This window comes from Beta vulgaris, chromosome 6 (genome assembly GCF_026745355.1).
Source record: "Beta vulgaris subsp. vulgaris cultivar EL10 chromosome 6, EL10.2, whole genome shotgun sequence".
NCBI lineage: Eukaryota > Viridiplantae > Streptophyta > Magnoliopsida > Caryophyllales > Amaranthaceae > Beta > Beta vulgaris.
In genome coordinates this window covers 66213658-66240405 of record NC_079207.1, presented here as the reverse complement: position 1 = coordinate 66240405, position 26748 = coordinate 66213658, and the positions used below count along the sequence as shown (strand labels likewise).

At 34.9% G+C, this 26748-nt stretch overlaps 3 protein-coding genes across 3 annotated transcripts; all 3 read right to left on the bottom strand.

Annotated features, from left to right (window-relative positions):
- Positions 1 to 836: 836 nt before the first annotated feature.
- On the bottom strand, positions 837 to 3007 carry LOC104897551 (uncharacterized). The gene is made up of 3 exons (XM_010684443.4): positions 2828 to 3007; positions 1472 to 1628; positions 837 to 1014 (listed from the first exon to the last, which is right to left on the bottom strand). Exons 1-3 carry the CDS (start codon positions 2828 to 2830, stop codon positions 971 to 973), a joined length of 204 nt encoding a protein of 67 aa, XP_010682745.1. The 5' UTR covers positions 2831 to 3007; the 3' UTR covers positions 837 to 970.
- A 3711-nt stretch (positions 3008 to 6718) lies between these two features.
- On the bottom strand, positions 6719 to 10054 carry LOC104897549 (hypothetical protein). Its single transcript, XM_010684442.4, has one exon. The coding sequence runs from the start codon at positions 9502 to 9504 to the stop codon at positions 7234 to 7236; it is 2271 nt and encodes a 756-aa protein (XP_010682744.1). The 5' UTR covers positions 9505 to 10054; the 3' UTR covers positions 6719 to 7233.
- Positions 10055 to 14890: 4836 nt separating this feature from the next.
- Positions 14891 to 18538, bottom strand: LOC104897548 (protein gamma response 1). Its single transcript, XM_010684441.4, has 3 exons — positions 18286 to 18538; positions 16447 to 17645; positions 14891 to 16159 (listed from the first exon to the last, which is right to left on the bottom strand). Exons 2-3 carry the CDS (start codon positions 17642 to 17644, stop codon positions 15318 to 15320), a joined length of 2040 nt encoding a protein of 679 aa, XP_010682743.1. The 5' UTR covers position 17645; positions 18286 to 18538; the 3' UTR covers positions 14891 to 15317.
- Positions 18539 to 26748: the final 8210 nt, after the last annotated feature.

Here is a 26748-nt window from a genome sequence, read left to right as displayed (position 1 = left end):
TATCAATGGCATAACATTCCAATTAGGGAGTTTCACAAATCTAATAAAGCTAACAAGTTACCATCAGATGGTTTTGATTGTATAGTATCATTGTATGGCCAAGATTCTACAACTCAATCAGCTAAGCTACCACTGTTCGTAAATACTCCCTCCGTCCAAAAATATACTTGTAGTTCCTATTTTCATTTTAGGTGTCCAAAATATAGTTTTCATTTTCATATTTTGTTCCACATTTTTCCGTAATTTATCTAGAAATGTCCATTTATTTGCTTCTTGAATTTTGTTTTTTCCTTTGTTTATTCAAAAAAATGTTACGATTAATGCTCTTTTATCAATTATTTTCCATTCTCTCTCCTAAAATCGTATTTTCTCATACAACATTTATTTAGATAATTTTTTTACTATCTCTCTTAAATTCAACTTGAATAAATTATCGTGAAAGAAGGAAAATGGAAACTATATTTTGAGACGGAGGGAGTAGAACATTTTGAGCAACACTCTAATAATACGAATATAGTTTGCTAGAACTATGTATAAATGTGATCTCCATACACCCCCATCGGCACGAAGCTTAGTGCAGTAGTAATTTTAGTAAAAGTTTGTATCTCGCAATATCAAAGACCAAGGTTATGGGTTTTTCGGGTGTCGGACATGGCAATTCTCCTTACCAACCAACAAATTATCAGTAAGAAGCTAAGAGACTGTTTTTGGGGTGGTAACCTTACTAAGTAGAGTAACAAGTGATGAAACTTGACCAGAATCGTTCTGTTTTCGCGGTTATCATCAGTTAATGCAATAGCAGTAAGTGAAAGAAGTGAATCAAAAACAAATAAATGTAGAGAATGTGCATCACTGCATCTTCTTTATTCAAAACTTGAGTTCAGACAACACAGTTGGTACATGCATCTCACATTTCTATTTTTGTGGACTAAACATATGAGAATACAGTTTGACATCACATTGTGTGCAGTTAAACTCCTCCAGTAGTTGCTGTCCTGATAATCTGAAAGAGAGCTGGAAAAAGAAAAGGACAAAGCAGTTTTAGTAGAGGAACATATACAGCAATATGAGAATTTCATATTGAGACTCGACAATTCGACTTCATCTTGTAGAAGAAATTCTAACTTAACATCATTCTGTAATTTTAATCAATGTTACTCGGATTCAGGTACTCGTATCAAACAGGCGCGCAAGGGCTAATCAGTTGGATCTAACCATTGGACGATATACTTCCTGATTCCTATGATGAACCAAACACCACTTCACACTCCCTAGGAATTAGAACGTCATGGAAAAACTTCATAGGAGATATTACTTCCAATGTTCAACCAAACGACTTCCTAGTGACTGTAATCAAAGTTTTTTGCAAAAAAAGTGCTAAAACTTCTTTCGGCAAAGCAGGGACAATTTTCAAGAATACACAACCAACAATGAAGAACAAGGGAAACTAGAAAGCAAAGAAGAAGCTTACATGAGCCAATGACAACAAATACAAAGAAACCCAGCAAAACAGGCCCGACAGGGTAGTCGGAACCCTTCTTGACAGTTGTCTCAGGGACAGTGCCTCTCTTTGTAACGTTCTTCTGGAACTTTTCGTTCTTTCTGTCAGCGAGACGTCTTGAGGTAGTCTATATAGGACACACAAATTACAAGCTCAATTAACATGAAGCATTCAAAGAACACAATAAAAGATAGCCTTCTGTATAAATTACAAGCTCAATTAGCATGAAGCATTCAAAGAACACAATAAAAGATAGCCTTCTGTATAAATTTGCCACCAACAATGTAATTACCAATAAGATCAACATACATTACCTCAATTCACATTCTCTTACATGAACAAAACCGATATTGCACGAAACACAAGTTAATGAGAGAAACCCAAATCAATTTGGTCAATATACCTTACTATGCAATTATACCACATTTCACATAATCTTTGATATATACTGTCAACAGCTCAAAATCGACACGAGACCAAACATGAGCACGCCCCCGTTACCCAAATTACCAACTGTACTCACATGTCATAACAGAAAAGCAATTGACAGAACTTCAATCACAACTTCATAGGAGTTTAATAAGCAATATAATAAACTTCCACATTTTTGATAAATCAAGTTCCCAAAAAAATTGTACCAAAATTGCTTTTTACCCTGAAAGACCAGAAATTCAATCTATTAGTAGCCTAAGAATAACCCTACTCCCATAAATACTTCAATTGAAAAATAAAAGAAACTTATTCATTGTAATGAAGGAATTAAGTCCATGCATTTGCATGCAGCAATTGACAGATCTTAATCACACAAGATTTACACAAATTTATACACCATCCAAAAGTCCAAAATGGTGGTACAAATTTGCAAGCTTAAACTCATATAAGATCCAAATTCATAAATCTACAAAGAACTATAATTGCATAAATCTAATTTATCTCCAATCAAACAAACAAATAACAAAAATTACAATTCCAAAAAAAAAAACCAAAAAGATCACAACTTTTACCATATATACCCAACATGGAAAATAAAAAATATCACCTCATGAATATCATAATATATCAAATGCGAAAATTAGAGAAAAATGGGGAAATGGGTCAATTTAAATACTTCAAATCAAAGAGAAAATTACAAAAATTACAATTCAACAAAAAAAAAACGAAAAAGATCACAACTTTACAAGTAAACCTAACATTGGAAATCAAAATTATCATAAAAAAAACACGAAATCAGCTCAGAAATAACATAATATTCAAATGCGAAAATTAGAGCAAAAATGGGGAAATTAAATACTTCAAATCAAAGAGAAAAAAAAGAAGAGAAAATACCATGTTTATTAGGTCTTCAAGTAGTATTTGCTACAACAAAATAAAGTAAAAAAGAGAGAGAATTTCAAGGATTTTTCCGGAGAAAATGAGGAAATAAATTTTCTCTCTCCAGACAAACAATGAATTTCTCTCTCTAGAAAATAGAATGCTTTTTTGTCGGTCTGAGAAAATAAAATGATGGGTGTAGAGCAAATTTATGTGTAAGGTGTTGAAAGTCTAAAACGTCAACGGTGTGACGTGGCATGTGGTTATTGGTGAATTATTAGTCTACGTGGATGACACGTTTTTAAGAGTTTGACCGACGTGATAAGCATCATCAGTCCATAGATAAATCAAGTTATACATAATTTTCAGTTGTTTAGCAAATAACAAGATGCTATTTTTAATATGGGACTAGGGATGGGCAAGGGTCGGGTCTGGATCGGGTCTGGCAGGACCCTAGACCCGGACCCTAAATTTTTTTCCAGACCCAGACCCTAAGGGTCTGAAAAAACTGGACCCTGACCCAGACCCTTAGGGTCTACAGGGTCTGGAGGGTCTAGAGGGTCCAAGCCTAAATTTTCTTTATTTTGCCAAATTTATCAAATAAACTGAAATTCATACATATAAACTGAAACGAAATACATATAAACAAATAAACTGAAATCGACATTCACTTTTTTAACCCTAATTTTCTACAAATTCAACTCAAACAAAATACATATAAACAAATAAACTGAAATTCATACATATAAACTGAAAAACGAAACAAACAATGAAACAAATAAACTGAAATTCATACATATAAACTGAAAAACCAAACAAACAATGAAACAAATGAGTTCGACAAACAAATAAATCAGAGAAACAAATCAGTAAGAAAATAAGAACTTCGAAGAGTGAAATTAACAATTTCATACAAAAAATGTTCGAAAAAAAAGAGAGAAGGATCGAAGAATCAGAGAGAAATAAAAAGAGAACTGAAAAAATTAAAGAGAAATACCTGGAGCAGCGTGAAACCGGCGACGAAGACGAAGCAAACCGACGGCGAAGACGAAGCAAACCGGCGGCGAAGACGAAGCAAACCGGCGGCGAAGTCGAAGGAAACCGGTGAGTGGAGGGCTGGAGGCGTCTCACTCTTTTCGTCTTTCTCTATGGATAACTGCGTCTCACTCCTACTCTTTGGCTTTAGGGTTTAAAAAAATCAGCTTTTTTAAAAAAAAAAAAAAGGTTAAAATTTATATATTACATATGTTTAGGGTCTAGGGTCGGGTCTGGGTCAACAACATTGGGATCCAGACCCGGACCCGCAAAAAATTACTTGGACCCGGACCCGGACCCTAAGGGTCTGAAAAAGTTGGACCCAGACCCTAAATTCAGGGTCGGGTCCAACAGGGTCCGGGGCGGGTCCTGGACCCATGCCCATCCCTATATGGGACAGTCTAATACAGTTAAATTACTATCAGTTGAGCAAAAAATGTTTGAAGTTATGGAATAAAGGCGATTTTTGATAAATGGCTTTTTTTATTGGCTTTTGGTTTTTTAATTTGGTGAAATAGTCAAAAAAAAGTGTTTGGTTATTAGCTTTTTGGTTAGCTAAAAAAGTGGCTTTTAAACCAAAATGAAAAAGATGCCTATAGCAGCTTTCTGAATTGACTTTTGGCTTATTGGCACACAATCTCTCTAATAAACAACCACAAATAATTTTGCCAACATTTTTGCAAACAATTGGCTTAAACAACCAACTTAAAAAGCCAATACATACATCCAATGCTTCTAGCCAGTCAAACAAGCCAGCTAAACTAGTTAAAAGCCAACATCCAATAGCCAACAGCCGATTGCCATACAACTCCAAAATAAAACATTTTGGCTTGCAATAAAAAAAAAATGAAGGTATGAAGTAAAACATAGATAAAGGTTTAATCATTAGTGTATAAAAAAAAGGTAAAGAATAAACCATAGAAATTGAAAGTTATATAAAAGTATTTTTAGAAGACAAAAGTTAAGAAAAGTACGTTAAAAGTTAGTGGTTTGACTGAGTCAGACGGTTTAATATGAGACGAATTGTGACTGAAATTATGATTATGTCATTAGATTCATTATTGGTCAACTAATCCTTTAACTATTTAGCATAATTTTTGCATTTTCTCTTATTAAAGTCGTGCTAGAATTAAGTTATACGTAAGACCCGATTTTTAAGCAGCATATAAATAGTAGAGAGACTCATTATCAATCAACTAATCCTTTAACTATTTAGCCTAACTTTTGCATCATCTCTTATTAAAGTCATGTTAAAATTAAGTTAATTGACCTTTCTATATGCTAGAACTTGATCTTTAATCAACATATGAATGGTTGAAACTAGAGAGTTTAAGTTTAGGTACAAAAGATAGTGCTTAAAATCTACATTCTAGAGAGTTTTAACTGAAGGAAGAAGCCAAAAATGAGATTTACTTAGATAATCATACTGAAAACATAATGTAAGAAAATTTTCAAAAGAAATTATCATAAGACATTGTAAACAAGTGAGTTAATAAAAACTGTAGTATTCTATTACAGATCCCAAGTAGTAGGTCACCTGCTTGGTTGCTTTACTTAGCATCTCAGCATACATGGATAATTGCATGTGGTGTGTCGATCAAGTTTCCAGCAAAAAAAGTGATCTAGCAACTCTGTTAGAGATATGAGATATCGGAAAATATATGTATGATATATTTTTCATATTGATATTTTAGGTTTTGTATAAATACTCTACTATTGATGAATAATATCAAGGCACACAATTAACCATCTACCCTAAATTTGTCAAACTCTGTTTTTACAATTTTATTTTGATTTTCAGGAAATGCTTGGATTATAGGTTAATTAGAGAAAAAAAAAAAAGATAAGTGGAGGTGGTTGAAATTTGAAAGTATGGGGAAATCCATAAACGAGGGCAATAGTTGCTTACCACTCCAATACAACATTTAATTTTGTAAAATTCAACAACAATTGACTTTTTCTTAAGATAACAATTTGTCTTTTTTTAGTACATCACTACATCTCAACTTCATCATTTGGTTTCTTTCTAAATCTCACATATATTGATTCCAGTATAATAGAAGTATGTAGGGATGGTAGTGGGGCGGATGAAGTAGGAGACTCGTTCCATCCTCGTCCAAATGAGGTGGAGATGGGTCTAATTTGACGCGGATGAAGCAAGAATGGAGATTAAAATCGTACTCGTAATGGGTGGTGGATCAGGTGTGGATATAACACCCCGCCCTGCATATTTATTAACAAAATTCTACTTATATACTTATATTATTAATAATTTTATCTTGCAAAATATAAATTTGTGTATATGACGTGGGTACGGATCAGGTGCGGGAATGGATTTAATACGTACCTGATGGCTGATGGGGCAGAGATGAGTTTTGAATTTTCTCCCGCAATGGGTGGTGAGGCAGGGATAGAGATAAGAATTTTATGCAGATGCGGGTGTGGAGGTACCATCCTCCGCACCCGCCCCGTGCAATGCCATCCATACTGTATAGGGTTATATAAAATAATGTGTGGTTGTATACTTGTATGTCTCTTGAAAAAACTTCAGAAAGTTTTTCTCAATAGAGAAATTGACAGTAAACATAGACCAAACTAAGAAAATATCTAAGAACCATGCTAACAATTATTGATGTCGAACTTGGAGTTCCAGGCATCTAAAGCACTTGTAAAGAATGAAAGATTAGCATTTAATAAGTTACAACAGTGATTTCGATAACCGAATTTCCAACATATCATTCTATGTATGATCCAATTTTTGTTCACAAAGTTTGCAATTCAATATTGCAGAAGGTGCGCACAAAGAGTTTCAAATAGATATGAACAGGGGGACTGTAATGAGTTGGGAATTTGAGATCACAAATACACCTGTGCAGAGTAAACTTTGTTTTGCATTAACAATTCACTAGGGTATAACCCAAGAGTACAACAGATGGTTTCAGGAAAATTTCTACTTTACAGCAAGTTTATGGTAAAATTGCTATGAGATGGGCTATTGTTAATTACGGCGAGTTGATTAATCACCAAACTCACATCGGCCAAGATCGTATATACAGGCTCGTTGCTTTTAGCATGAAGAAGAAGCTCCATGCTTGCTTGTTGCCAAGTCATGTAAGCAAATGAGCCAAGCTTCCTCCTCTGTGCTGAAGCCTATGAACATAGTATATCAGTCCTCCTGCTTCTGTCTCCGAGTTGCTACTTAGTAGCACTTCTTTGCTCTCACTGCAGAAGAATAGGGATGCGATATTCACTTCTTTGAAGCGATCCTGGACAAATTTCTGGGTAAGAGCTCAAATTCAATTCAATTCTCACAGAGAAGTCGAAAAAATTGAATTATCTTGATGCTCTTCATTTTTCATGTCTCAGCTGAGTTACTTTACTTTCTTCTACGATGGTGCTTTTGCTTTCCTGGGCACTCCTATCTTAGGTTCTGCAGATTTTTGCGAGTCTCTATCACTTGGTCTTTTGTCGCTTGTATCATCGATGTCTATAATTTCCACTCGCTTAGTTGCCTGACTTTCCACAATATCTTCTTTTCCATCAGCTATCACATGGAGGAATTCGGGTGGTAATGCTGCCGGGTCCAGCTCCCGACAACCCTTTGGAGCATTAGGAGCTTCTTGACCTGAAAGCAGGTGAGAAGGAACCTGATAAGAAAACCGAAAAACCTCCTCTTTAGGGATTCTCCTCACTTGTTTGGAGTCTAAGTGATGATGAAAAATGGCCTTGAAGCCAGCAACTTTGACTAGTGGTATGACAACAACCCCTAGTTCCTCATCATAATCTTCTAGTACTTCCACCATGTCATACTTGTGTATCAGATCATCTGCAGTGAGTTCATTCCAGTCTGGAGACCAATTCCTGTACAGTGCCCACACATCCCCCTTCCTTGGAAAGATACGAATAGCTCCTCGTGTGCCTTTTGTCCACCGAACTTTATGTGAAAAGCAATTTAGACCATCATGTGTCTCATGTCGGCCTACTTTAAATTCTCCACAAGTTTTTGAGAAGCCAGAACCAACCCAATTCAAAGGACCTAGTTCTGTATTTGTTTTTGAATTAAGCCAACTAATGCGTAGCCTGAATGGATCCCAAGAAATTACACTATGAATCATAGCATAAAATCGAGGCATGCCATCGTCATTGTCATATACTGCCCACACCTGATTCTCTTCAAAGGTCTTTTCAGTCCTATCCTTGTCAAAATCATAAAAATCCGCATCAGGAACAGGAATTGAGAGTCGCTCTATGATCTCCTCCGATTGATTGGCACATTGTGGGAACTTGTCCTCAGCTATGAGTCCAGAATCTGCTGCCTTTCTAGACTCCATAATTGAGTCCACATTTTCTTGTCTTCTGTCCTTTTCACAAGATTTCCCAGTTGATTTAACCTGTTGAGCAGCATTGCCAATTACACTAGCCGACTTCCATTCAGTTATTTTTTTGACAATTTCTTTCCTAGCCTTATGCATCAATATGCTGCGCAATTCACCCTGAGATAGCTCCCTGGTACTGTTGAATTTGCTGATTCTACTTGCATATATTGACCCAGTATCACCGTACCTGGGTGGTGGCATTGTGCTCGATATGCCAAATGCAGCACCTCCACCAAGGCCCATTTGATTCTTGTTCATACTGATATCATCACTAACTCTCCTCTTTTTCTCGATAGACGAGCCAGTCAAGTCCCCAGGCACATGGTTTTTCCTTTTCATGGCTTTCTCCCGTTTTCTGGCTTGTGCTTCCTCGCGCACTCTTTTAACCTTCTCATATGTCTGTTGGACCACAGTTGCTGCTTGCGCAACAGATGAAGACCCAGCTGCTCCGGAAAATGGAGTCCACTGGAAATTACCTGTGTTATACCCAGCATTATGACTACTCTTATTCCTCACCTCCTGTTCTGAATTTCCCCGATTTTTAACACCATCACGTGGTTTTGAAGGCCCAGAACCATTTGAAACAGGCGGTGCTGTCTCTATAGCGAAAAATGGCTTATGACAATTGGGGCACAACAAATTATGATTAAGATAACTTCTAAGGTACTCATACTGCATCTTGCATCTATGGCAGACAGTCCAGAAAGTATTGTGATTTTCCTTACTAGATGAGCCAGAACTCGAAGAGCCATTAACATGTGAGGTATTATTCTTATTAACTTTGGCATTAGACATGGTAGCATTCGCAAAATTGTAAAATCCATTAGCACCAGGCGGCACCGTTGAACTCTGTGAAGAAGGTTTAGACTTGTGACCAAACCCCCTAGAACTCCTCCTTGCATCATAGGCAACTCTCTTGCTCTTATCAGATAACAAACTCCAGGCTTCCGAAATAAGCTTAAAAGCTCCCTCGGCTCCTATCGATTTGTTTTTATCAGGATGTAGCATAAGGGCAAGCTTCCTATATTGCTTCCTGATTGTATCCTCATCTGATTGTGGTGTTACACCAAGCACACCATAAAAATCAGCTTCCCCCAGCACAGGATTCTCTGCAGCAGCATACACATCAAGAGTTGCCAACATCTGCGAAATCCCCTCGAGCCCCGGATACAGATTATGTGCTTTGACAGCAAATTTCTTAGCTCCTGCTATGTCTTTTCCATTAAACTTCCTCTCTGCTATCTCTCTTGCCTTAATTGCATCATCTTTATTACACTCCATATCAATATTTTCTTAGCCACACTCACAACAACAGCCACAACAACAACAATAACAATAACAATAACAACGACGCCAAAGCCGTAATTCCAATCCGTATTCAAGGGGGTTTAGTGGGTTTTTCAACTGAACCCCCAAAATTTGAAGTTTTTTTTAGCTTACCAGTGAAAAATGATAATTAAGAAAAATAACCAACAAATGAATTGTTACTTATATATGTGTAAGCTATAGATTAAACTTCAAAGTAAAATTAGTCCGAAACAAACCTTCAAAATTTTCGGAAGATCCAAGTTTCTGTTATCGTCGAAAAAACGGATGAATTTGGCAACAATCATTTGATTTCTTATCACTTGCTTCTGAAATTCAGAAAGGTAATTTGATGCTGGAAAGATGAGTGTGGGTTAATTTGACAAAAAAAAATTTAGATAGAAAAACTGGAAATGGATGAATGTGGAGAAAAGTGTAAATTGCAATTGAGGGTTAGGGTTACAAACTTTTTCTATTTTTTCCCCTCTTTTAGAATAGTAGTATATTACTAATTCACTATGAGATGTGTGATGATGTAAATTTCTATTATACCTCATTCGGTCTTTATTAATTTACTCGTACTTTTTTTTAGAATGTCCCTTATTAGTTTACCTCATTTCTTTTAATTCTATTTTTGAAATGGAACCATTAACTTTTCATCACACATACATTCAACTTTAATATAAAATAATAGTTTCTCTTTATTTTTATGACCCACAATATTATTTCTCCTATAACTCTGTGCAAAAGAAAGGAGTAAACTAATAAAAACGGGAGGGAGTATAAATCAACTTTTAAAAAGTTTGACATTTATTTGAAATACTTTAAATGTCCTTTATTTTCTAAAATATATTTATAATGTGATGTTAATATTTAGCTCCTTTTATAATTTGAATTACATATTGTGTGCATTTGAATCTAATATTGCATATCACAACAATTGTTTTGTTATATTATTTTTGAAAAAAATTACCCAAAATGTCCCTTATATTTGAAAATTCTCCAAAATACAATAAGAAAAAGGACTGCAATAAGCCAAAACATGAAGAAAAACTCTTAAGCTAAAGCCTCGATGCTAGCCACAAGATAATTAGCTTCCTTTTGGCATTTTTCAAAGGACTTTGATGGGTTTTGCAAGATCAGCTTAATAAAGATCATGAAGGTTTGTGAGAAGGTCATTTTCATTCTTGTGAAGATTGTGAGTAATTCATGTTTGTACGGGAGAACTTCAAACTCTTTCAACTCGTTCTTGAGATCCACCATTTTATTCTATAATTCATCTGATCTCAGCAATCCATCCTACATCTTTGTTTATCTTTCAGACACCATAACATCACTCTTTAAGGTACTTAAAGAAAATATAAAGGTCTCAATAAGATAAGAATTATCTTAAGGAATCGCAATGTCCTTATTTAGACCCTCAATTAAATATATGTAGTTGAGTTCTGAAAAATCCTGATATAGCATAATTTGAATTTTAAGGTATCAAATTCATACATCGAATACCATGTATGGAAAGAAGGAAATACTTTTAGTGGTTGAGGTAGGAAAAGATTAGTCTAAAACAGTTTCCGTGAGAGATAGTTTCAAAGGTAATATATAGTTATCTTGCTTTTGTTCTAGATTTCAGGTTTCGTAAAAAAAAATTACTGAACCTAAAAAGAAACTTTAACTCTAAGAACTAATCATGAATACATTCACTGTGAATTATTGCGACAACTAACAACAACTTTCACCCAAAGCTATCATTAAGTTGCTTAATCCGCACTTTAAGTGAGGGGTTTGACTTTGATTTGGTCCTCTAATCATAGATTAAACTAACAACTAACAAGGGATCTTTGAAAAATTGAAAGCCAGCAAAAATATTTTAAGGATTCTTGGCAAAGGGGAAATCCATTTGCTTCTTCTTTCTTGCTTGGAAGAGAGGTAATCTATTTGTTTGTGTTATGGAATTGGTATAAACTCCTCTTCATCTCACATCTTTCATATACAATCTTTCTCAAATCCCAAACTCCCTCTTTAAAACATAAATACAAAATTTGCATCTCTTTTCTCCAAAACTTGGTTATTTTTTGCAGTGAACACCACAAAAATGGTGGGTATAATAAGAGCTAGCTTTTCATTCATGGTGGGAACAGTATTTGGTGTTTACGTCACCCAAAATTACGATGTACCGAACATGAGAAAGCTTGCTGATGCTGGGACAGCCATGTTTAAGCACCTTGAGGAAACTTACAGGAAGCCCAAGAACCCTGGGGATGGTCACTAATTACTCTACGAAGTTTCAAAATTTTAATGATTTTTAGTCATTTGGATTTGATGATGAATTATTAACAGATTGTTAGTTTGCAACTGGAGATTTCCAGTGATGGGTTTATGATATCTATAATTTTTCAACTTGGGTTGGTTATCACTGTTTCGGGGTAGCTTTAAGCGTTTTGACTCGGGCAAAACAATATTAGCTCATGGCTCATGCACGCACTAACATAACACTATTAGATCATGGCTCATGCACACACTAACATAACCAGAACGCAACACGGACACGAATTTCACCTGAATCTGACTCATAGAGTATTGTGCAATTACTTCTACATATAGTTGACATATTTTGTAAGCAATCCTAAATTGATAAGAGACCAAACGTTTACACGACCCATCTACCCAGAATTGCCACTTGAATGACCATAAACATGCCTAGATATAAATGATTGAAATTTTAACGACGAACTTTTACTCTATCTGTGATCTGAAGCTTTCTAAGTACCAAGTACAAGTAAGAATCACGTTGGCTTCTGCTTCAAGCAGTTGCGAATGGTCCTCAAAAATTCGTCTTGCTGCATTTTTACATGATGCACTCTTTGCCTCAGTTACATCGTCTTGCATAGCTCCAAAACAATAAACCTAAGACGGTAAAATAGAAGACAGCTCTTATTGAGTAATATGAAGAAGAAAGAGAGGAAATACATACCTTATTTGGTTGTTCCACTGACATTCGACCTTGTTCCAGCTGATCTCTCATTACAAAGATCAAAGCGCCCGGCACAAGCCAAAAAAACACATCCAAGTACACTAGATTGTGAAAAAATAAAATGACCAACTAGTTCTCTATCTAACCCTCTGTGAATCTGTATTGATGATAATGCCCCTGTGTATCTAAAATTCTAACCCATCCTGAATCTAATAAGGGTATTTATATTAATACACAGGTATTAGATGGAGAACTAGTTAAGCCATTAATATAACAGTGCTGCTAGTACTTAGCTTCTTGACAGAATGACAATCACCATAAACTTCTGCACAACGCGAAACTGAGCAGCTCTTTCAGTGGTGAAATCAGCCCTGAAACTTCATGGGAAACTTCAAGTTCATAAGCTCAAGGTCCTCAAACTTGGTGAAGGCCTCATCTCTGGTGGGATTCCAGCCTTCATTATTAACCTTAGAAGAGCTCTAATACACCTGGATTTGAAAGAGGATCAACCAGCTCAGCGGAAATACCCTCACCGAATTTGTTGACGCTTGGTAAACTGAGCCAAGCACTGCTTAGTACAAACCAGTTGACTGGGTCCATCCTCACTTCAATACGCAGCATGGGTCATAACTGGAACTAGATCTCAGATTCTCCGTCATTCACCTGTCCCAGCATTGCAGTGCTCACAAATCTGCATTTGTAATTTTGTACAGAAGTACCCTCAGCAGTGCCAACCCGACATTTTATGCTGATGACATATCACATACTATATGTCAGCTTTAAAGACGTGAAGGGTATTGTCCTGATATTGTTCGGGGTGAAGTCATATTTCACAGCCAAAATGAAACAATCTACGGGCCTCGCTTCGCCACTGCAAGACCCCTTTAATCTGATACAGCTCCTCACCCACCACAACCAGTTTACACTTCTGAGTTCTGACTGCTTTGCAGCATCCTCCTCCGCTCTTGTTGATCCCACCTACTTGTCCACTCAAATTAACAGTACTAATATCTCAAACTGATTGTTCACATGTCCTACCAAGTGTATACACCAATGTTACATACGGAAACACATTGCATTAGTGCAATAATTTGCACTGCTCAGGACCTCTTTCTGCAATGTCTGCAGATAATCCTCTGTTCTTCTAGATGGTTGACAAGCTAGATACTAATCATATAGTTACATGTACAAACCCATGCTACATGTTGTCTTGTAAACTGATGGTCATATGGTTCACTTCAGAATATATTTACCCAAGTACTATTTTATAGTAGTTAAAACTTAAAACTGTATGAGAAGTGATCAATATGATATGGCTGGAAAAAAAAAAGTACAGCAGGTTTTATCAAGTTGCTTCCTCCTTTACGGAAGAAATGATTTGACTTGGGCACATATATATAGGGTTGGGCTCCGGTGAGAACAATTCTTATATGAGAATGTCAAAACACTAAGTAGTATTCCTTTTTAGCCAAAAAATTAATCCATTTTGGGAACAAGCAACCATTTTTTCTTTGGCAGGGTCAATCTCCCAAAAGAATTAGATTTTCTGTAAAAAGGATTATCTTGTGATATCTTAATAAAGGATTACATTTTTACTAAAATGGATTACTATTCCACTATTCTCACGTTCTCATATAAAAATTGTTCTCAGTTGAACTTTATACTATACATATGTCACTATTTACATTAACCCAATGCTTGTGATGGGTATTTAACATTGAAGACGGGATGCACATGATACCCCTCTCAAAGAAAAAGAATCGATAATCTACCTTCAAAATTATCTGCATAGTAAGAAAAATCCCCGATTATTAGCCATATTGCCATCTTTTTTCTTTTTCTTTATCTTTTGGTGTGGGGAGGGAAGAGAAGGAAGTCCTTCCTTTTGATTTCCCTTGGATATAAAGTTTTAGTGTCTACCTCAGGAACCAATGGCAAGGCAAATGTATAAGCAGAAGGCAAGACTTATGCCTGCAATAGCTGCATCGACATATACCAACCAGCAAACTAAAGCACTTTCACTAGTCTCATATTAAACCATCACAGGAAAAAGTAAAAAAAAAATAGATAAAAAGCTGCTACCAAACATGATCTTGACATTTGAATTGGCACAACCTGATGAATACATTTCTGAATTTTACAACCTAATCAATACATTTAATGCTGTCTTATGACAGTAAGTGAACCAAAAAAAAAGAAGCAGAACATAATGTTATCCTGCCTAAACTAATTTTCTCTAAAAAGACACCCCTCTTTCATTTCTTTGTCAATCTTTATCGTAGCAGCAGCAGACTAACTCATTCCTCATCCCTCACACCCTCTTTTACAATAGAAACACTTACACGATTAACACACCAAACAGAAGGCAAAGTCTTATGATTTGGCACGATATATTAGAAGATATCTGGTAGATCAATATATAAGCATAACATCTTAAACTGAAACTTTAATCTCATGCCGATTCCCAGGGATACTAATTAGTAAACAGCAGTATATGTAGATTCTCTAAACCAAACCACACAGCACTACAGGTCAAACAAGGCTATAGACCAATATCTTTTGACACAGTTTCTGTGCTGACTGATCATAGCCAATTCTATCACTTTAGACCAAATGCTGATTCTGACATGCTAGAGGTGGAAATAGCAAAGATCTAAATTCTAATAAATTTACAAGAATTATTTAAAACAAGGCCAGCAATTTAGAGGATCAGCTCCATCCTCAAGGACTTTGTCCTCTCTAACATTGAGCACAGACTAGAATGGACTATAGCACTTATGATGGATATAAAAGAGATAACAGTATACAATCCATTAAACTAAGTTTCACTGTCAAATCCAATATTCCAAAATCCTTCAGGGGTCATAGGAGGTACATACCTGTACCTATGCCTTGAAACCCCATCATGATGCTCACATCGAAAATTCTGTTTACTAACTTCTCCATTTTTGGACACAACGTCAGGCAGGACAGCATCGTAAAACTTTTTGCACTGCTTGCACTCTACTCCGTTCAAGTCTTGCCGCTCTGCCTTCTTCCTAACAGGTTCCACATATTTAAATCCTTTTGGTCCAGATGTAGGAGCTTGCAATTGCTGTCTTTTGGGTCCAGGATCAGCTTTCATGTCCTGTGTCTCTTCATCTGAATTCAAGTCTTTCGAATGCTGTCTTTTGGGTCCAGGTTCAGCCTTCATGTCCTGTGTCTCATCATCTGAATTCATGTCTTTCGAATGCTGCCTTTTGGGTCCAGGTTCAGCTTCCATGTCCTGCGTCTCTTCATCTGAGTTCATGCCTTTCGAATGCTCAGCTGGAACACCACGCACTCTATCTTTTGAGGTCTTGTGCAAATTTCCCCTAATGTTTTCATAGGGTGTATCAAGAAAATCATCATGTGGATCAGGTCCACCAGGACTTTGACGAGACCGAGTCTCTCTCCACCCAGATCCTGGGCGCTTTCCACCAGCTAATGAGCCCAAGTTCCTACTAGTGGTCCAACCGATTGCAGTAGGAGAGTCAGAACCAGATAAAGATTTGGAACTTACACTCTGATCTAGTCTTCCCAGTTTCTCATCATCTGAGCACTCCATAGTCTTAATCTCTTGCTTTACTTTGTTCAACTCACAAGCCACCACATTACTCACTGGAATTTTCTTCTTAATTTCTGCAATTATCAAATGTTCTATTATTATTTGGACCAAAGTGCTAATGTAGTCATAACTTCTAAGTTCTAATGGATCAATTGGGCAACAATTGGATGCGATTATAAGAACCAAAAAGGTCATAAAAACTTATGATATTCAGTATTTATACAATCTAACAAGTAAAGAGAAAGAATCACCGACAGTATAAAGAGGAATATCGTCAGGTGAGAATATGTAAAGCCATAAATTTTGAGCCAAAACACAAATATAAGTGTTAAAATTTAGAGCTAGTTTCATTGACACTCACCAGATAATGTGATGTTTGTTTCATCATTCTTCAATGGATCACTATATTCTTCTTTCATTTGAAGCAGAAGATCTTTGTCAGCGAGACCAAACTTTTTAAGCAAAAAGCAGTGCTGAGACTTGAGCTTTTTATAAGCTGTAGTATAATCTTTTAATCTCTGCCTCTCCGCTGCTAGCTCTGAAGTTTTCTGTTCAACCTGCTTGGCCAAATCATAACGAGGATCTCTTATATCTGTTACTCCAGCACTCCCCTCTCTGAGACTCTCTTGAAGCTCTTTCCCTTTGTTCTGTAGATGGTTTACTCTTGACAAAAGGATATGTTTCTCTCGCTCATGAGCAGACAGCTGCTGATTCTTCTTTGTCAGCTCTGTGCCATACGAATTGAGTTGCAGTACTAATTTCTCTTGCAACTGATTTTTTTCATCTGCTTCAGCAATCTTTATCCTAAGCTCATTTCTGAGACCATCCAAACTGGCTTCCATATTTTTCAGCTTCACTGAGAATTCTTTCTTTTCTTCTTCATTATCGCTCAGCATCTGTTCAGCAGTCGTTATCTTCAGCTCTTGTGACTCTATTTGCCTCTGCAACTCCTTTGTCAACTCTTTTTCCTTGGTTAGCTCTCCATTCTTCTCCTGAAGCTTCTTGTTAAGTGCATTAATGTTTCCCTCAAGTTCTTCTGATTTAATAACAAGAAGCTTCACTCTTTCTTCATGCTCTTTGATCTGTCGTTCTTTATCTCTTAGAGTGACAGTTTTCACCTCAATAAGGTCAAGTAATTTAGCATGCAATTCCAGTCCATCATCAACTTCTTTCACGTTGTATGACAGCTTATCCTCCAACTCAGCTATCCTGGTTAATAGTCTTGACTTTTCCGCCTTAGAAGCTTTGCATTCATCGAGCACTTTTTCCTTTTCAAGACAAAGTTGTTTCATTTGAAGTTCGAGTTCACTTTGCCTCTCCTTCCACTCATTTTCAGCAGCACTCTTGGCTTCTGAGTACAACTGCTGGAAGGATTTCGAACTCTTTTGAATATTGGGGTACAGCTGACTGCAAAAGATGTATTCTATCTGGGAAACTCTATCTTTCACTTCTTGAATCGTGGCGACTAGCATAGTGCTAAGCCCTGAGACATACTTTGTATCATGGCTCTCCACCTGATGACAAACTTGTGGAGATTTTTCTGAGTGGCTGATGTGCATTCTGCAATTAATTTACAAAGAAAATTCAAGAGAAACATATTCACTTTGTCTCACAACAATGACATAACTTTAGTTATGGCTCATGTAACTACCACGTCGAGAATATCAACAAATGCAATACCGACGAAATTTCAGTGGCGCATCCAGAATTTTACAAGTAATTTACCACACACCATTGTCTTGGTTTAATCAAATGTACCATAAATCGTTTCCTAATTGTCTCGGTTTGATCGAATGTACCACACCCAAAATATCAACAAATGCAATACCGACGAAATCACAGTGGCAAATCCAGAATTTTACAAGTAATTTACACACCATTGTCTCGGTTTACTCGAATAATTTCATAATTACATTAGGTCTATAACATCTATTCTACATTATGCAAAATACAAATAATAATACTTCTGATAAAACCGTCATCATTTATATCCAAATCCACAACAATTCCATAATATATATATCACACAATGCCCACAAAATCAACTAACTAATCAGCTCATCAACATACTAATTTATAATTTACACTAATCAAATTGAAACCAGAGTTTTTGAGCTCGCATAATAGTGAATTAATGGTAAACTACAAACTTTAAATCTTTAAAAATTACAATATATAGTGAAATAAGTCATTAACAAACCTTCAATTTTTGGATTTGTCGAAAAAATTCCTTCAATGATTTTACACTCGAGAAGTTACTTGAATCGATACTGTAAATACGAAATTCGAAATTTATAGATAGAGAGGGGAAATAATGGAATGAGTGTAGACTTTAATTTGTGGAGAAATATGGAATTTCCCTCGTAATTGCAGCAAATTTTACGAAATGAAATTTGGAGGGTCAGGGTTACAATGGTCGGACTAGTAGAGGAGAAGTCACCCATTGGCCATTGGGCATTGGTGGGGATTAGAGATGGTAATGGGTATGGACAGGGTCCTCTACGATTCAGATCCAGATCCAGATCCGTTTTTTGGACAAGGATCCAAATCCTACCCGGATCCACAGGGTAATAAGAATGAGGATCCAGATCCATATGGATCCTAAGGATCTGGGTCCTAAACGGAACCAAAACGAATCCTTGCCTATTATCTTCAAACTATCCTAATTTTCAGAATAATTAAAAATTTTAAACAATAAAGTCATCTAATATCAACCAAAAAATACATTTAATCTTTGATAAATAGTCATTGCAACTACTTACAACTATTCAATTAATTAAACTGTAGATTAGTTATCAACCCAATTTTCGAACTTAATTATCCAGTAATTTCGCACAAAAAATCATACTTTAATAAGAACAATAATTCGAAATTTCGTTTTACATGTAACAACTAATATTATAATATTATGATAATATAATATTAAATAATAATAATATTATAAAAACGGGTAAACGGATCTGGATCTGGGTAATAAATTTAGGACCCGGTCCAGATCCATTTTTTCCAATAAGGATCCAGATCCTACCCGGATCCATAGGGTCCAAAATTTGAGGATCTAGATCTGTCAAAAATGGATCTGGATCCACGGATCCGGGTAGGGTCCATTACCCATTGCCATCTCTAGTGGGGATATGTATAAACTAGTACTTGCGGGGTAAGCCGGTAACAAAATAGAAGTTACACTTTGAAAATTGCATTATTCATTTACTATATTTGATTACATATTTTTCAATTTTAGATAAAATCAGTTGACTAATATGATATGTTATTATATTCGACTCAATGTATACTTTTATAATACTAACTTCTTATAATTTATACTAATATATAATTAAAGTTATTAATGGTCAAAGTATTGCATCGATTGGTGTAAAAGTTAAAGTTTAACATCTATTTTGTTGCGAAGGAGGTGTAAAATTTTTGAATGGACTTGATATACAATATTTAGAGTTCGTATTGTGTCAGACTCGTCCGACACAATATTCTCGTCGAACCACTTCACTTGAGTTTCAGGTAGTCTTCATTTTTTTCAGGTAGTCTTCATTTTTTTCAATTAGTCCATTATTTCTTTCAGTTGGCCCATTATTTCTTTCAGTTGGTCCATTTTTTGTTTCAGTTGGTCGATCATTTGTTTCAGTTGGTATACATATTACGAAACAAAGTCCAACTGAAACAAAACAAAGTCCAACTGAAACAAACCAAAGTCCAACTGAAACAAAACGAAGTCTAACTGAAACAAAACAAAGTCCAACTGAAAGAAAAAAAGAACTAATTGAAGAATTAAAAAAACCAACTGAAAGATAAAAAACAACTAACTGAAAGAAAAAAAATATTAACCGAAAGAAAAAAGTAAATTCCCCCACTCTTCATTCTAGCAACAGTAATCTTCATCACATCTTAATCAAAATCATCTAACCTACTCATCAAACACATGTCGCTTAGCTTCTTTGATCCACATTTCACTGTACCACATCAAAATCATGATTCCTTTTCTATGTTGATTTGATCGGCGAATTTTCAGAAGATTGAGGTGCTGGTTTTGTGGAGGGAAGTCGAAAATCACGGCACAAAAACAAGGGGATCTATTTGATTCTTATTTTAAGAGAGCAGATTTCTGGGTTTTAAAATTGAATTTTCAGAAGATTGAGGTGCTGATTTTGTGGAGGGAAGTCGAAAATCACGGCACAAAAACAAGGGGATCTATTTGATTACATTAGGTATACATTAGGTATCATATGAATTACTACCTCCGTTTTATGAATTTCTACTTGATTGTTGTAATTTGCAGATACACTCTTTAAGACAAATTGGAAAGAGGGTAAAAAGTGAGTCAACTTGATTTCTTTATTTTTGTTAGTGAGGAGAGAGAGGGTGGTTTTATTATATTTTAAGGAAGATAGGGAGCATAGAGGAGAGAAAGCGTTGGCCAAAGATGACTAAATTATTGTATTGCGCCAAATGAGGAATAAAGTAAAGTGAGTAGAATTTCACATAATAGAATGAAATGGAAAGTGAGTACAACTTCACACAATGGAGGGAGTATGATGTAGTCAGTTTTTGTATAATATAATCGTATTTTATATAGATGGTCTTTTGTATAGTTAGTTTTTGTATATCATAGTCATTTTTCTTTGTTAGTTAGTTTTTGTGTTATATAATCAGTTTGGATGCACCCAAAAGACTTGTTGTACACAAGTATAATTAGGTTACATTATTATCATTATAAAATCTATCTCGTATTATCTATAAAGCTATAAAGTCTTATCGCACAGTACAATTGTTTCATAAGTTGTTTTTTCACTTTTTGTAGAAGAAACTAGTTATTAGGCCCGGGTTATATCCCTGGTAAGAAAAAATTTCATTTATTAATAATACTTTATGATTATAATACTAAATATAACTTAGCCTAGTGGTTAAGACTTTAGTATATGTATTTGAGGTCTCGGGATCAAACCTTGTACTATGCAATTTTTAATTTTTTTTATTGACATGGATTACATGAACTAAAACTCCCTAGGGAGAGCGCCACGTAGCTTAGTTTCTTGTTTATGCACGCCTTTTAATATATTTGTATAGATAGATAGATTCTAATTATCCCTAAAGAACGATTCTTTGAACGTTAACCTATTTTATTTGGTGTAAGTAAAAAATATAAAAATTTGATATTTGGAATCCTCTCATTGAGACGAATCTAACAAGACCTCACTTGACTGTTATTTCTTATATAATAATACGAGATAATTTAATAATTTTTTTAATAAATAATACCACAAAATCAAATGATGCAACTAAAAAATACGGAGATAGTATGACATTTCCATGGCAAATTGGCAACACATAAGCTATCTATCCTAGAAATTTAGCTTATCTTATTGCCATTCCCAACATATATGATATATGTCAAAGAAAAGGTAGTGGGTCGCAACTCGAAAGCCCATCGCCTCGTAATTTTGAGGGGCTTCGCATGGCCCATGGAAAATAATAAAAATGCTAATGCGGTTTCAAATTATTGGACTACTTAGCTGGAGAACTAGAGATGTTGCTCTCTTTTTTTTTCTTTTTTTTTTTTAAGGGAGATGTTGCTCTCTTTGATTTTTTTTTTTTTTTTTTGAAAGAGACTTTGATTATATGAAGAAAACGTAAAAGCTAAGGTTGGTTTAGGATTACTGTTAGTTTTAATTATTATTTTTTTATTTTATGAATGTAAGAATTATATGATATGAGTATAACGAGCTTAAAATTATTCATATTTGTAGTAATATGTCAATTATAAAAATCGATAATCAAAAATTGAAAATAATATTTCTAGTTTCCATATTTTGTTTTTAGTTTTCAAAAGAATTAAAATTGAAAATTATAAACAATAACGAACAGACTCTGAACTAATGCTATTACTTGGTTCATTTTGAATTTTTATACAATTTAACATATTACTCTGTGTAAAACAAGAAATTTTTATGTATTTTCTCCTTCTCCCAAAGGATTTTTCATTGTACTCTTGACACTACTAATAAATAAAACGAATCTTCAAAATTCCTTTTAATATAAAAAGAAAAAAAATATAGTGATGTGGAGGCTATATTCGGTTTGTGTCAATGGATACATTAAAAAATCGAACATTTATGATCTTTACGAATATGTGATCAAAAATCTCAATTTTAATATATTTAGATAATTTCATATAAGGTATGATAATGACAAATAAATCATTATGCTTGCACATTTCTCTAGTTCCTTTTCTTTCCGTTATTGGATTGAGGTCTGTCATTCTACTCTTTCTGATGATCACATAATTAAGTCTGCTTTTATTTGGTGATTTATTTGGTTCACTAGAAACAAAGTTATCTTCAATGATGAGGGTTTTTCTCCTCGTCGTGTTAGTTTTATTATTAAGAACTTTTATGAGCAATGGTTGAAGACTGATATGGATGATGGAAATGATACTGTCGTTTCCACTTCTAGCATCAAAAAGCCCATGATCAAGTTAGATAGATCGGGCCAAAATCTTATTTGGTCCCCCCCTCCTCCTAATTACTGTAAGCTTAATTTTGATGGCTCTAAAATTAGAAATGGGAATGCTTCCTTAGGTTTTGTTATTCGTAATAATTCTGGGGAAGTCCTCCTAGCTGGTGCCAAGTCTTTGGGGCCCAATATTTCTATTTTGCATGCTGAAGCTTGGGCTCTTAGAGAAGGAGTTAAAGGAGCTATTTCGCTTGATATTTCTAATATTATTATTGAAGGAGACAACTTAGCTGTCATTAATTCTATGAAGAATTGTTGGCGTATTCCTTGGGAAATTTCTAATATTGTGATAGATGCAGGTGTGGCTACTAGGTGGTTTCAGGATTGTCAGTTCTGTCACTGCTATCGCGAAGCTAACAAGGCTGCTGACTTCATGGCTAGGAAAGCGCATGACCACCCCTCCCTACTATATTGGTTCCCCCCACTGTTTGGATTTTTCCCTCATCATCCGAAAGGATGTTTTAGGCTGGCCTCCAGATTAGAGGTTAGCCTAAGTTTGTTCTCCTTATCAAAAAAAAAAAAAAAAAAAAAAAAAAATACAGGCTCACCGCTCACACTAGAGGAGAGAGTGACTGTCACACACAAGCCCAGACAAGGTTCCATCCTAAAACCAATTGACAATAGCAGGATTAGCTCAATAAACTTATATGTTAGTCATTTCTCTTTTTTTTTCAATGTGGACAAGCTCACATGTGGGTTAACACATTAACACTCTCCCTCACATGTGAGCCCATATGAAATAACAACCCTACATGGAGCAAACACTATTATTGAGCCATCCCTATATGGGAACAACAATGGGCTAGGATAGTCCTGCTTTGGTACCATGACAAATACATTATTAGGTTTTTACATACAGGTCGATACTAAAAGAGAGAGTGACCACACACAAGCTCATATGAGGTTCCATCCTAAAACCAAATGGCAATAAGAGGAGTAGTTCATTAAGCCTATAGTCATTCTCTAATTCTCTCTCTTTTTCTTCAACGTAAGACAAGCTCACATGTGGGTTAACGCCTTACCCGATAAGGATTAACAAGATCTAGATAAGCCTTGTTCTTCAAAAGCACGGTTTCATTTTAGTTAAGTTGTTCAACTAATTTTCTCTCACAAGTTTAGTTCAACTAAGTTCACTTCAGCTCAATTCAATTCAATTCGACACAAAAAATTAGACTCTAACACGTTTAATTACATTCAGATAAATTTAGATAAGTAAAAATAAGTTGAAAATCATGTACATGGTATATTTTTATATAGGTTATAAAAATTGACTACACTACAAAATTAATGCTCTTAGCCCTTAGGTGTCGAGTCCTTGTACATCTTGGATAGTGGGTCACAATCTCTGGCCTAGTTGCAAAAACAAACCTCTGGCCTTTACACATGTTTCACGTACATCCTGCCGAAAATTTTGCCTTTTGGAGTTTTTTCTTCTTTCTCCATTTTTGTGCTGGCATTGTCTCAATTCTTATCTAGAGTTCTTAGTAAAAGTATTTTTTTAGTATTTTATCGCAAAAAAAACAACATGGTTATTATTATTTATTAGTACTTAATTCAGTCTTCATGTCTCCCTCGTGTTATCTTATTAGTGTAAAAAATAACATTATCCTTTCGAAAAAAATTATTGAGGCCATCTCGAGAATAAGTCGTTTACATATTATATTTATAGCAATTAATAATTTAAAATATCGATTTTCTTAGTTTATTTTTTCTATAAATTCTTTATAAAACAAAGATAGTTAGAAGATTTCACATACTAAAAAATGACAAACAAAATAAAGACTAAGAAAATGAAGCAATTATATAGAATATTTTCTGATCTTTTTAAGATAGTGTGTAGGGTTGTCAAGTTAATTAGACCATTTAAAACCGTTATGATTAACCTGTCAAAGTGTCATGCGTAGATTCAAGGAGGGAATCTTCATGATACTGGAATTCTAGGGCATAACGATCCCTTTTGTCTGTCTTACCGTATTTTTTTCGTGGGCGATGTTTAATGAGCCTGGGCCTGATCCATTTGTGTCTTAAATGGCATATGGGCCTAAAGAATCAAAAATAAGTATTGATGAGAGGATAAGTATTAATTGAGTCAATAGGAGAAATGTTGCGATTATGGCAATAGCTGCAACCCTTAATTGTTAAGGGTTGCGGTTATTGACTGTAGCCCCTCATAATTGCTAAGGGTCGTGGTCAATAAAACGCAACCCCTGAGTCGATTTTGACCACAATCCTTGGTCTTTTTTTTCCTGTTGTGTTAGGACACTCCAGCCACTATAAATACCTCATGATCTGAATCATTAAAGTACATTTATAATTATTATTCTATACTACTTGAGAGCTACCGGCTTTAACTTTATTGACTTGGACGACGTGGAGATACTGGTTAAGCCCATAATCGTTATTCCATACCATAATAGATAGATTCATATTAAGGTCTTATTTTTTTTACTTGACTAAAAAGAACTGACTTTATCTGGATTATATTTTATCATGCGGATTTCAAACTATCTTCCTATTTATTAATTCACTATAAAATACTAATTTTCTTTCTGATGCACTAAAAATCTATATACACGTACATAGAAGCTTAAAATTGTACTCCGGCAAAAATGCAAAATAGTTGGTCGAAATTGGTTTTGGCTCGGTCAGACAAAATTACTGGATTTTAAAGTGTATTAAGATACCAATGAGTCTATTCAGTCTAAGGATCAGGTTGATCAATTTGACTCAAGGTCTAGCACTAATTAGAAGTTGCTCGCTTCCTCTATTGAAATTTTGAAGCTTTTAGAAAAAAAATTGTTAGGTCCAGGTTCATAATAACTTATTGTGTGCATAGAAAATCATGTAACATAATCACTGTAATTTAATATAATCAGTTTTCATTTGATATAGTCCATTTTGTATGATTTATATATAGTCAGTTTTTGTATAATATAGTTAGTTTTCGTATGATACAATCGATTTTATTATGATACAGTCAATTTTTATGTGATAAAGTGAGTTTATTTAAACCTTTCCACCCGAGACATTTTGAGAAAAAAGATATATCTTTTTTTCGAATTATGTAACACTAATTTTAGGAAAAAGTGTTGGTAACCAACTGCAGAAGCCTTCAAAAGACTATACCAAGGGCAATTTTGATATTTGCATACATATATGCCTCTTCCAGTTGATACTTAAGTAACATCATTTTAGTACCAAATATTACTAAAATATAACCATTTTAGTACCAATTAAAAAAGGTGTAGGTACCAAATGGTAATAATCAAAAGAGGTAGAAGTAATTGAGAAATAAAGGTTAATATGACACGTATATATAGCGTCTAAAAAATATTAGTAATTACTTTAATGAAGGGGATAGAATACTTTAGTCGTCATTAATTTGCTTATTTCATAATATATCCTTTATATTTTAGATTTATTTTCAGTTCAATTTATTTTAATTTCTCTTTACAGTTCACTTTTTCCTCAATTCAATTCAAATTATCTGATTCTAAAACAAGGATAGGAGTTAGCTCAAGTGGGTATAGCACTCCCCCTTGGCCCCTGAGGTCAAGGGTTCGATCCTTACCCCCAACATTATGTTGGGGTATTTCCTTAGCATGCTATGCATGCCTTACCAGCCAATGTGTTGGTGTTTCCTACAGGCTAGTAGCCTTGTAGGGGTTAGCCCTTGTGCTGACTTAATTTCCCAATCAAAAAAAAAAAAAAAAAAATCTAATTCTAAAACAAACATGACCATAATAGTAAAGTGGCTTTGAATTTGATGCTCTAAATCTAATTCAAATTTTGCTTATTTTGCTTTATAAGCAACTCAAAATTTCGAATACAATCAGTAAATTATTTAATGTAATACCTCTTTGTTGCCACTCATGTGTAATCAACAAAGCAACCTAATTGCTTATGTCATCATGCAATGCATTTAATTGTTATATAATCAAAATTTTATTTTCTTTTAGGGGATAATCAAATTTTATTGATTAGTTTTAAACTTTACAAAAGTCGGTATTGGAGTATGACTCATCTAAAGAGAATGATGAGTTACTCAAGTGCATGACATTACCTACGTCCCCATCATCGACTACGGCACGCGGTGCTCAATCGGTTAGGCAATGTTCAAAGATATACACAAGTTTTG